The 12,229-nt window shown below is 33.5% G+C and overlaps 1 protein-coding gene and 1 long non-coding RNA gene across 2 annotated transcripts in view; both read left to right on the top strand.

Annotated features, from left to right (window-relative positions):
- LOC117179337 overlaps nt 1-12,229 on the top strand; it is a 207,285-nt gene that overhangs the window by 92,081 nt on the left and 102,975 nt on the right. The window lies entirely within an intron of this gene.
- Nucleotides 6,692-11,259, top strand: LOC117179336 (protein charybde-like). The gene is made up of 4 exons (XM_033371011.1): nt 6,692-6,978; nt 7,747-7,930; nt 8,419-8,574; nt 8,692-11,259. Exons 1-4 carry the CDS (start codon nt 6,930-6,932, stop codon nt 8,783-8,785), a joined length of 483 nt encoding a protein of 160 aa, XP_033226902.1. The 5' UTR covers nt 6,692-6,929; the 3' UTR covers nt 8,786-11,259.

Genomic DNA, 12,229 nt, shown 5'->3' with positions numbered 1-12,229 from the left:
TTGTTAAAAATCAGTTTGTCGAAAGAAATCTTTGTATTTAAAATTTGCACCAAAGATGTTTTTTAAATATTAGCAATTTTTATAAATGTATGATTTATTGGATTATTATTTTTCCTATTTGGAAAATGTAATAATCTGAATAGATTTGTTTAGAAAACCGCAAATCGTTTTAGCAGTTTAATTTTAAACTATTTCTTTTGAAAAGTATTATTTGTAGTTGAACATTTATTTTTTTAAACTTAAATTTAACTTTAACATTTTCGGCTGAAAATTGATAGTGAAAAATTCAACTATTAAGTTTTTCATTGGAAATTCTCATTTTTTTCTTTAAAAACTCAACTACTAAAGGTGAAATACTTTGTTGAAAGTTCATTTTAGTGTTTTAATATTGAACTATTTTGTTTAAAGTGTCTTTCTTTTCGGTTGAAAATTAATTTTTGTAACTGATAATTTACCATTTCGATTTTTAGTTTAGAATTGATCGTTCTTAATTGAAAGTGTAACTTACTTGTTTGAAATTTGAGCTACATTGTTTAACATGCATTTTATTGGTTAGATACTTAAAAATTTTTTTAATTCCTTTCTTTTTTTGTTGAAAATCAAGTTTCGAATATAAAATATACTACATTTTTGGGTAAAAATTCATATTTTCACGTTGAGAATTCAACTATTTTGAAGATTCGTCCTTTTTGGTTGAGAATTCGATCGTTTTGCTAGAAAATTGTCTTTATGGTCGAACATTTATATTTTCGGGTTGAAATTTCAATTTTTTTTTTATATAATTCGCCTTCTGGGTTTGAAATTTTAACAATTTGGTTGACATTTTTTCCCATCTGGAATGAAAAGTCTTTCTCAGTTAAAAATCCGTCTCTTTTTGTTATGAGTTGATATTTTTTGTTAAATATGCAACTACTTGGTTAATAATTGATGTGTATTGGTTGAGGATTCAATTATTTGTTTGAAAATTAGTTGATTTTTTGCTGTTGCTGAATAATCAACTATTAAAGTTTTAATTGAGAATTAATCTTCATCGTTAAATTCGACTGTTTTTTATTTTAAATTAAAATCTGTTTTGGTTGTTAAAATATCTTTTTGTTCGATAATTTAATATTTTTTTTAACCATTCGTCTTTTTGGACCGAAAAATCTAATTTATTCTAAAAAAATAATCTTTTTGGCTCGATTTTTTTGTCTAAAGTGCAACTGTTTTTGGTGCAAGTTTAATTTTTTGGTTGAAAATTAATTATATTGTTGAAAATGCAAGAAATATTTAAATTCATTATGGTACCTATACATTAATTTTATATATACAAATTTATTCCTTTATTCGTAAAACGTCACCCTGGTCTCCCTGCTTTGAGAGAAATTTAGGTTGCGAAGTATCAATATCTTATATTACTGAAAGCTGTGACAAAGAAAAAAATCTTACTTTTGTTACACCTTGAATTAATCCATTCTTTTTTTACTTGAAACTAAATTTAGGCTCATTTTTGTCTTAAAACAAGACCGCTTTCCTTGAGAGAAACTTTTTCCTTGTGCTCTTTGTGAGTGATATTTATATCTTAAGACCCTTTTGTTGCTGCTGCTTTATAGATTCACCTACTTTACGTTCATCTACTTTATGTTCACCTTTTAGCCAAGACTATTTTTGATACTTCTTTGAAAATCGAAAAAATGTCTCGAAATGAATGTATTTCTGAGTATGGTATTTGCTCGGGCATTGGTAAACACAAAACATGAAAATGGTCTATCATAAAGAGCCAAGGTAGTTTTTCCGAAGATGGAAAGTTGGAAGGTAAGGCCCGGCCGAGGATTGTCCTTTTGTCGTTGATGTTGACGGGAAGTATCTGTCCGAGGGAATCGCGATTGGGGCGAATAACGAACACCGGTACGTTCATTATGATCTTGTCTTTCCAACACAAAGGACCCACGGACTGTGTGCCTCACCCCAAACTGGTTCGATGATGCAATAACTAACTCACGGGACCTCACATAAATACCCTCCAAGCTTGACAAAAGCACGTACGCGCTCGAATAAAGGGAAATAAGCGCGAAGTCAAGCGTGCTGCAAATCCCACGAAACTATTAGATGTAAGCTAGCTAGCCATCCAGGGGGTAGTCGGTAGTCTTCTTATATGTGTACTATATGAAACAAAGAAACATTAGGCGCAACAGAGTGTAACAAAGTCTTTCATTTTATGCTGTTTTCGGGCACTTAGTGTTTCCTCTTTGGTTTTCCGAACAACGCAAAATGGTCCTTTTAAGGAAACTATCTCCATATTGAGAACTTGCAAAACGCCCATAAAACTCACGAACCTGAACGAATAGTAACGGTCAAACAATGCGAACCGTTTCTCTTCCATTTTTTCTAAATCACCTCTAACGGAAAGTGTTATATGCTTTGCAGGAAGGAAGATAAACAAATTATTTATCACGCCTCTCTGAAATCCTACTGAAACATTGGCAAACTTGCAGGCTCTGCAATTAATTTAATTCGAGAGCTTCTATTTGCGTAGGCTGTTTACTTATATCTCTACCATAGAAAATTGTAACAGCTCGAGTTCTGAAAGTTTGCCGTCGCGAAACTTTTCAGGTTGGGCAAGTGCATTTATTTTTGGAAAGGATCTTTCCTAAGTACACTGGCAGGTAAGTAAAATTAATATAATGTTTTTTTTTTTAATGTTCATAAGATATTCATGATGTGTTATAGAACTTTTTCCTTTTGTCCACAAAACTTAGATTATCTATATCTATTAAAAGTTTTCAATGAGTTAGTCTTTCTTAGAGCTGTAGCCTGTAATCGATAACCAACGTTGTTATTTCAGTACTTCCTTTCGATCAGCAAAAAATGAAGCAGCAACCGCAAACTGTATGAAAACTTGATAGGACTTGTTTTAGGAGGAATTTAAAACCACACACTTTCTTGCTACCCTCTTGATAAGAAAAAGTAACTTTTTTAGATCAATAACAATGTAATCATAGTCATACAAGGGTTCGAATCTACTAGTAGACTGACAAAAAGTTGCATAAAATTACAACAGAAAGCAGCTGACTGCTTTTCAAATTTGTTGAAGACTTGTCATTTATAAACATTAAAACTTTTAATACATACCCACAGAATTAGAAGTTGTAATGTATTGTTTAATCTTTTCGATTGAAATCATACATTCATTTCTACTTTTGAATTTCAATATTAAAAGTTTCATTGTGACTAAAATTGAAACTGAGTGTAACGAAATTCTGAGATAAACAGGAAAAAGTCAATTAGTCGCATTTTTTAAAAAAAGTCGCACGATTTGAGCCCTCTCATACTTTTGCTTCCGATCGACTGAAATCTGGCGTATAGAATATTTGTATGGACTCTGGAGCAGCCGTCCGGTGCTGCCACCTTCGAATATTTTGATGCGTTTGAACCGAAGTACAAACCTATTCCAAATTGAATTTTTTCAATTATTAATAAATATCGTTGTTGAACACTAGTATTTTTCTAGTTCCATTTTTTAAACTTGAAATTGTTTAATTTTCAAAGTGTAACATTTGAGTTATCCAACTTATCACTAAATGAACTTATATCAAAATAATCAGGCAAAGATGTATTTTTGATTAAAGATACCTCTTCAAAATGTTTGCTTCTTCCAGTTTGAAATCTATTTCCAAAAATGACTTGTTTGTGTCAAAATAAAATTGTCTTAAATCTTCAGTTAATCGAACAGTAAAAGAAATCATATTTTGATTTTTAAAACTAGATTTAAGAAACTTTATTTGAAGCACTCAATTCTATCATCCATATGATAGTCTCATCAGTCTTTTTTACTTTGCTTTCTCTTTTTCAAGTTCTGGACGCTAGATTTCATCATCCTTTGTCATCTTCAGACTGAAATAAAAAGTACTCAAAGTGTCGAAAGAAAGTTAAAAATCCAACTAAAATAGGTCCTGAAAACACGTATTTTTAACTCAAAAAGATTGTCCACCAACAGAGATGAATTTTTTACCGAAAAAGACGAATTTTCAAAAACAAAACATACTTTCTAACCAGTTACATAACCAAGTATTTAATAATTGGACTTTCAAGATAGAGACGAATTTTTAAACAAAATAGTTTACTTTCAACTAAATAGTTCACTTTCAACCAAATAGCGCAATTTAAAAAAAAAAAACTAATTTTTCTACGTCAGTTAAATTTCCAACAAAAAATTTTATCTTCAACCAAGAAAGATGAATTTCTAATCAAGAAAAATGAGTTTTCTACCCAAAAGTCGAATTTCTAGAAGACAGTTGATTTTTCAGTAAAAAAGCTATTTTTTAAAAACAAAATATAATTTTTAACCAGTTATCTAAAAACCCAGTAGTTGAACTTTCAAGCTAGAGACGAATTTTCAACAGAATAGATTACTTTTAACTAAATTTTTCAATTTTCAAACCAAAAAGACACATTTTTTTCATGACAGTTCAATTTTCATTTCAAAAAGTTAAGCTTAAACCAAGAAAGATGAATTTTTAATCAAGGAAAATGAGCTTCCTACCAAAAAGTTGAATTTTCTAGAAGGCTATCTAATTTTCAGTAAAAAAGCAATTTTTCAAAAACAAAATATAATTTTTAACCAGTTACCTATAAACTTAAAAACCAAGTAGTTGAACTTTTCAGCTAGAGACGAATTTTCAACAAAATAATTTACTTTTAACTAAATAGTTCAATTTAAAAAAAAAATCGAAGACATTGGATTATTCAGCAAAAAAAGTTAATCTTTAACCAAGAATGATGAAGTTTTAATCAAGAGAAATGAGTTTTCTACCAAAAAGGAGAATTTTTTAGAAGGCAGTTAAATTTTCAATAATGATGTCGAGTATATGAAGGGGTAGTCTCCAGTCATCTAGAATGATTCTAGTGCAGCTGCTGTCCGGTGCTGCCACCTTCTAATATTTTGATGCGGACGAAGTGCAAGCCTACTTCTGATTTCAGTCAAACTGCGTTTTTTAAATTTGTTAATTATTAAGATAAAAATTGTTTTTGAACCCTAAGGAATTGCTATTCTACTTTATGTGTATTTTTGCAGTTCCATTTTTAGGATTCGAAATTGATTAATTATTTTATTTTAAGGGCGTGACATTTAACAGCTCTGACATATCACTAACGAGCGTTAAAAAAAGTGTTGATGCCTTTTTTATAAAAAAATACCTCCTGGAAATTTCTGATACTTTTGATTTAAATATATTTCCAAACATGACTTCTTTGTTCCCAAACAGATTTTTTTTTAACTTCCTTAGCATAGAAAATTATACAAAGGAATATTATTTAAAGTATTGCACAAAAACTTTTAATGTTAATAAATGAAAAAACGTATGCTTAGTGGCGTAAAAGTATTAAAATTCTTAAATATTTTAAGTAAGCTCGAACCTTTGTCTCTTTTTTTCTATATTTCAATATTTAAAAACATTTAAACTAAATGAATTAACATTTTTCTTTTATGTAAGGCTTCGATAATAGTTGATATCTTCGGTTTTGGTATTTCTTGGCGATTTTTTCAGTAATTTATTAATATTCAGAGTTACTGTTTTTCTCCTCGAAAACATTAAGGTGTCATTTTTGGCACTTTAGTTCAATCATATGATTTTGTATACTGAGGCCAATAACTGATATCAATATTAATTTTTTCCGTAAAATTTAGCGTCCATTCTTGTATATATTTAAAGGCAAAGAAAGAATTTTTAATTATTGTAATTAAGAGTAAAAAATAGAATTATACGAATTTCTGAGCAAAATCATTTGTTGCGTCATCTAAATCTAGAAGCAATCTGAAATTGTTTTTTTCATAAAAATAAATTAAATGTTACTCTCGGGTTTTAAAAACTCGCAAATTTGATTTTTTTAGAAGCATCCATTCACATTTTGAATTGTAAAACACGATTTTTTATTTGAACTAGATTTTTATTTGAAGCAAACTCTATATGATAGTCGCATCATCCGTTTTTGCTTTGCTTTCTCTTTTTCAAGTTCTGGACGCTAAATTGCCTCATCCTTTGTCATCTTCAGCCTGCACACTTTTTTTAGTTGTAACTGCACTCTAATGAAAACTGCACAAAACGTCCGAACGAAAATAAAAAATCCACCAATAATAGGCCCTGAAATTTTGATTCTCGTATACAGGCGCAGAATCAATATCTGGTATAAGGTGACGTTGATGGAATATTTTGGTGGCAATTTGAGCCTGAGTTTCTGACAAAGGAAATGCATAAGAGGTCGCAAAAGGCACCAACCCACCCTTCGGCCCTTCTCAGGGGGGGTGCAGGTTTCGGTTTGAATCCGTACGGACGCGTGTTACATTGTTGAACTCAAAGCCAAAGACAAAGAAACCCATCTCGTGCAAGTCGATCCTCCAGTTTCTTGTAGCTGCACAATTTTCACGTCTTTTCCACACGATCGGGGTTTGCAGTAATTTTCGATCGGGGGGAAGCGAGCACAGCTGAGAGCACGTAAGAAATCATAGAAAAACAAAAAAAAGCAGAGATTATCCCGGTTGTTGTGTCAGAAATTGGTACCATGGACGCTCCGCTGCAAGGAGGAGCCCCTCTGCCTGCGCCGTCGACAGTGCGAGACAACACGTAGCCGATGTTGCTAGGCGGATTGGAGAGGGGGACCCGGCTTTCCGGTGGTGGGGTTTGCCGGTATAAAAGTCGCGTCATCGGAGCCGGCGAGTCAGTTGTTCGAAGGTAGCGGGACTTGATACGTGGTTAATTCTACGCCTAACAGACTAAGGATAGGGAGAACAGTCCGTACAAAAGCGGTAGTCGAGCAGCTCGAGTTTTTTTTCTTTTCCGTTTTTGATCGTTTCCATCGTTAGTTTTCATCATTTTTTCTTTGGTTTCGATCGTCAGAACTCGAGAGTGATAAGTTTACCTGATTTACGTTACACAAAGCTTTGTCTTCGAATCATGGAGGTTCTACCTTGCCCCGTCAATGTCAACTTCAGCAACAATAGAGGTAGGTTTCCTTATCCTATCCATTTTTTCCCTTTAAATTGTGTGCCAAATTAGTTCCGAGGTTGTGATTGAATTAGGCGAAATTTGGATTCGGAAAAGTGACAGTCGATTGAAAGGAGAGTGCAATCGACTGTAAAATGTTGAAAGGAAGTTTAAATAAATCGAATTTTTAAGAGTGTTTAAGAGATGTGAAAGATTGAGAAATAAGGGATTTTCTCTGAGTGAACTTGACATTTCGAGCGACGCCGACGGAAAGTGGGCTCCAGCTGACTGGAAGGAACAGCTGATATTCTCCAGTGATAACGAATTGCTTAGTTTGAAAAGTATCAAGTTGCAGAAGGTAGCTAGGCTTGCCGAAACTTCTACTTTAATTGCATCATGCCCTATTTTACCGGCAAATAAAGTTTCGCAGTTTCTAATTTCCAAAAGGAAGCTCGAAAGTCAAGATCCGTTCTTTCAAAAGTCTGAATCCAAATTTCGAGAAAAAGAAAAGTGAAAATTGTGCGAGTGTGATGACAGTTTGACTGGTCCTTTCCATATTACTCCCCTTGAAAATAAGTTGGATTCATATTGAATGGATCAGTCGACTATAATTCCAAGGACAAGCTTTGTACAAAGGTTTGCCAAAGTGTCGTCAATTTTCCGAAACCTTTGTGCAAACTTTTTCACTGGTATCTCTGCATGGATATTTAGTTTCAATGGACTTTTTATGAGCCTTGGTATACAGAGGGTGGAACTAACCAGGACTCGCTTTTTTTTTTTGTTACAGCTGAAACAGTGACAGATGAACTCGACGGAGCTTGTCAGGCTCTGGCGAAAAGGCTGGAAGTCGAGTTGAGGGCTGCGAAACACGCTCAGCTCGCCTGCGGCGAGGTTTTGCTACCCGCAGACCTCCTGCCCAGGATAGCTAAAGACGTCCTAAATATGGCTGAAAATGAACCCTGCGGTCTCAGGTAAGCACTCCTTTCATGAACTTTAGATTGCCTGCCCCTCCCATCCATTACGGCTCAGTAACTTAAACTCCCGGAACGTCATAAAAGGTTGTAAAGTTTGGGTTCAGATACTAACCGAAACTAGAGCAATTTCCTTTCTCGAAAAAATAATTGGTTCAGGTTGTAAATTTTTTCCCCCCTAGCTTTCGAATTCTGCACAATGGCCAACACATTTCCGGGTATTAATATATTTTTCAAAATTTTGTTTCTCTTATTTGCAATAGAAAATAAAATAGAGCAGAATGTTCTCGAGTGTTGTAAAGAGACGTGAGTAATAATAGATAAAGAGTGGAAGAAGTGGGAGTGGGTCGCGCGCCAGACAGGTTTGAGCTTTGCCGGCTTTTTGTCCTTGAAGTCGATGATGTGACTGAATCCCTCTTTTCATAGCCATCTATCTCGCTTGGAACGCCTAATTAAATTTGTGGTTTTTTTCTCTTTGTTTCTTGCAGAGGTTGTACACTCTTTATCAGTTTCGAGACCGACAACATGTGCCGAAGGCTCTCCAGGATTCAGTGCGATCCTAGTGCCGTTTCAACATTTGAACTTTACCTGACCCTCAAGCAGGATCACACATCGTGGCACATTCTTCTCCCACAATTTTTGAAGTAAGTATTATTTCTAAATGAAGAAAAAAGAAAACATCTTAACGGATTCATTCAGTTGATGACATGAGAGCCAAAAAAAGATTGAAATCTAACAAATGTTCCTTTGTTTTTTTGCAGAAATTTAACTCGTGGGGGCACAATCATGATCAGCAGGGACTTCACTCTGGAGAAAAAGAAGCTCTACAGGTCCTACCAACAAACATACTACTGAAGTTGCTCCTTCCAAAACATCTCATGGGTCCATTCTCTTTCGATCTGATGATCCAGTTTGAAGATTCGTCGCGGCATGATTCTCGTCTTGTCAAGGTGAGAGAAAAACAACAAAAAATGCCGCACGGAGAGAGGAGGCTGTGCAGCTCTCAGTGGGTATCAATCTGTAAGACATTTTTCTCCAAAAAACTGGACCCTAACATCAAATTTGTGCACAAACATCCCATCTTGCGCGTGCGGTTCGGTTTTCTTTTTTTTTTTTTAATGTCCATTGTTGTTCTGATCGATGTCCGCGTTGTCGAGGATCGAGAGTAAAGAAGCAGAAGAAGAAGAAAAAAAGAAATCTATTGTGATAGCGAGAAAAAAAAAACAAATTCTAGTAATGGTAGCTCTTCTGAGAAGAGATTTATATCTTCGTTCATGAAGATGCATCATCAAGACTTTAACAAATTTCACGTGATATGTAGTGGTATTTAGCGTTTAGGTGATGTTTTATTGATCAGTAGTAGTTAGGTAGGTAGGTTTTCTCATTTAATTTTACTTATTGCGAGTGCAGGTCGCGTGGACCATTAATCATTCTGTATTCGCTGTCTCGTTTATGCATATAAATTTGGACCTTAGCTCATATGCAGACACGCGAGCGCGATAAGGCAACTTGACACTCATGGGCATAATTTTTTTTATGTCCATGTGTGTGTTTGCAAGTTGGTTGTTACGTGCGCGCGGACCCGAAAGCCACACACGCATTGACCAGTTTTTTTTTTAGATACTAAATTTGTCTGCATTTTCATCAACTTTGCTTCATCGATTCATTATTTCCTCTCGTACGAAAAGAAAAGAAAGAAAGGAAAAAAATTAGAAAAGATCGTACCTGGATTTAGAGGTCAGTGTCGAAAACTGTTGGTACTTCGAGCGAACGAACGAACGAATGCTTTGTTTAAAGGGAGTTGATGTCTCTTGTTTTATTTGTGCGGCTCGGGGTGGGGGGGGGGGGGGGGTATTTGTAAAATTGTCCGCCGAATTGATAACGATAATTATTACGCCGGTCCACTGATAGTATTGTGATATTAAAAAAGCAAGTGTGATTAACGTAAGTTTTAAGTTGAAGCTGTGCATTGAATGTGCAAATTCCTCGCAAAGTACTAAGCCAAGCAACTTTTTCTCCAATCGACGATGAAAAAGTTGCGAGCTTGGCTCTCCGAATTCTTGATTTCTGATGGCGGATTTTGTTCGGTGACCAAAATTTGGGGTTTCGAAGAGACCAGTGTAATTGTGGGAAAATACATAAGGTTTGCACAGGAAATTGCCAGTTGGCTATGAAATAAAAGGGGGCGGGACGATTTCGTTTTGCAGGGACGATCTTGCGATACAAAATCGTCGGGTCCGCGGATAACCGTTATTCATGTGATCTTATATCATTATTATGTTTACCTAGTAAGCAGAGTATAAGATGCTATTGTGTATATTTTATTATTGAGTTGAAGGTAATGATAATAAAGAAGAAAAGAACTAAAGATATAGTATCAATAATGAAATGATAATGTAAAATATTTAATTTTTCACGTATAATGAAATGATATTACTGATTAAGTATTGAATATCTGCGGAATACGAGGGCGCTGCGATTGAATCAAGGAGTGTCTTTTTGACGGAATTTGTGTCTTAAGCGGTCAAACGTTTCTTGCGATGCATTTCTTTTAATGTGTTTCAAGGGACGTCAAGGCACGAAGCTCGTCGTTTTTTCTGCTCCTTGGGGGGAAAAAAAATGATCATAGCGCCTCCGAAATTTCGCGGACGAATAAAGTTTATATCGACTGGGACGTGGTGAAATGAAAAATAAAAATCGCGTCCTTCTATCATCATCATCATCACACTTCTAACTTATGTAAGGATGATTTTCATGTAAAGCCGTTCATCTCCGTTTTTTGTAAGCCCCCAAGTATTGGTAGTGGAGTATCTATGTGTATTTAACTAAACGGATTCATGACAGTATTGTAATCTTCTTACACCAAATTCGTTTGCTTTTCCTCGATTGGGAGGAGAGAGTGCGAGCCATAAGTTAGACGTGTTTTAGAGAGATATTCTTGGTACTGTGAAATGAATGGACATATCAAGAGTATTTCCGGAAAACACCAAAGAGGCGTTCTTTGATCTCACGAGCGCGAGTCACGGAAGATGCGAAGCTTTTCGTTTGGTCGAAAAAAAAAAAAAGAAGTCGGTTTCTTGTTCTTTTTTTTTTTTCCAGGGAAACCGTCTCCTCGATTTGGTCGCAATCTCCGTGACAATTCGTCGCCGCTGTAATTTTCATCGTGTAGCGTTTCAAATTTCTCTTTTTTTCTTTTGTAAACGCCTAGCTCTACGAACGTATTGTATCACTGACTCTTTGCAATAGCTTTTGTATTTCGTACACTATGTGATGTTATTTCTAATTTGTAATATTTACAGTAGAAGTGACAAATAAAAATGAAGATTTAATAAAAAAAAAACAGATGAATTGTCATTGTGAGTATCCTTGTCCTTTTAGTTATAAAACTCTTTACATATATATATTTTTAGTAATTAGTTTTCCATTTTTAAGCGTAGTTTTCAATGTAGGATTTTTTTTTAATTTTAAAGAATTTAAGTTGATCAAGTGTGAGTATAAATTGATAATTTATTTGTAAAATTGAATTTTACTTCAATATTTATTTAGAGATATCTAACTTTATTAAAAATCAATGATTATAAAGTAAATAATTAAAGCCCAGCAAAAACTAAACTTTTAACGTTGCAATTTTAATTGTTCTATTTGCAAAAGTTTAATTTGTAAGTCAAATTGCTAAAAATTTCTAGCTTCAAATCGTTTAAAATAATATAATTTTGAAAAATGTTTAAAGCTAATTTATTCTTTAATTTCGAACATTTATTCAATTTTTAATCAATTGAATTTCAAAGTTTTTAATCAGGGAAAAGAATTGTTAATTATTATTGAATATTAAGCAACATTTGACTGTTTATTCATGATAAATGAATTAAAACCTTAAAATCAAAATAATTTTAAACTGAATTGTTTGACATGGAGCTTCTTGAATTTTTTAAATTTGATTGTTATTTTTTTTAAGCGTACATTTCAATATAGGAATTTTTTAAAAATTCTAAGCATTTAAAATAGAAAAGTTGTGATAAAGAACACAATTTCAATTGGTTAACTGTGAGTATAAATTAATCATTTATTTGTAACATTGAATCGCACTTCAATATTTATAAAGTAAATAATGTATTGGAGAAGACATTTCGGAATAAGTTTACAATTTTAGAATGACCAGATTTTAACGTTACAAATTAAGCTGTAAAAATTTGAAAGTTCATCAAATTGGAGCGCCCTATTGAAACTTTATAAACTATTTTTAATTTTAAAATAATATATTCATAATTAAAGGCTTTTATTAAATTTCAAAAATTTATT

This window comes from Belonocnema kinseyi, chromosome 9 (assembly GCF_010883055.1).
Source record: "Belonocnema kinseyi isolate 2016_QV_RU_SX_M_011 chromosome 9, B_treatae_v1, whole genome shotgun sequence".
NCBI lineage: Eukaryota > Metazoa > Arthropoda > Insecta > Hymenoptera > Cynipidae > Belonocnema > Belonocnema kinseyi.
The sequence above is the reverse complement of the archived record's forward strand: the minus strand, read 5'-3'. Positions and strand labels throughout refer to the sequence as shown.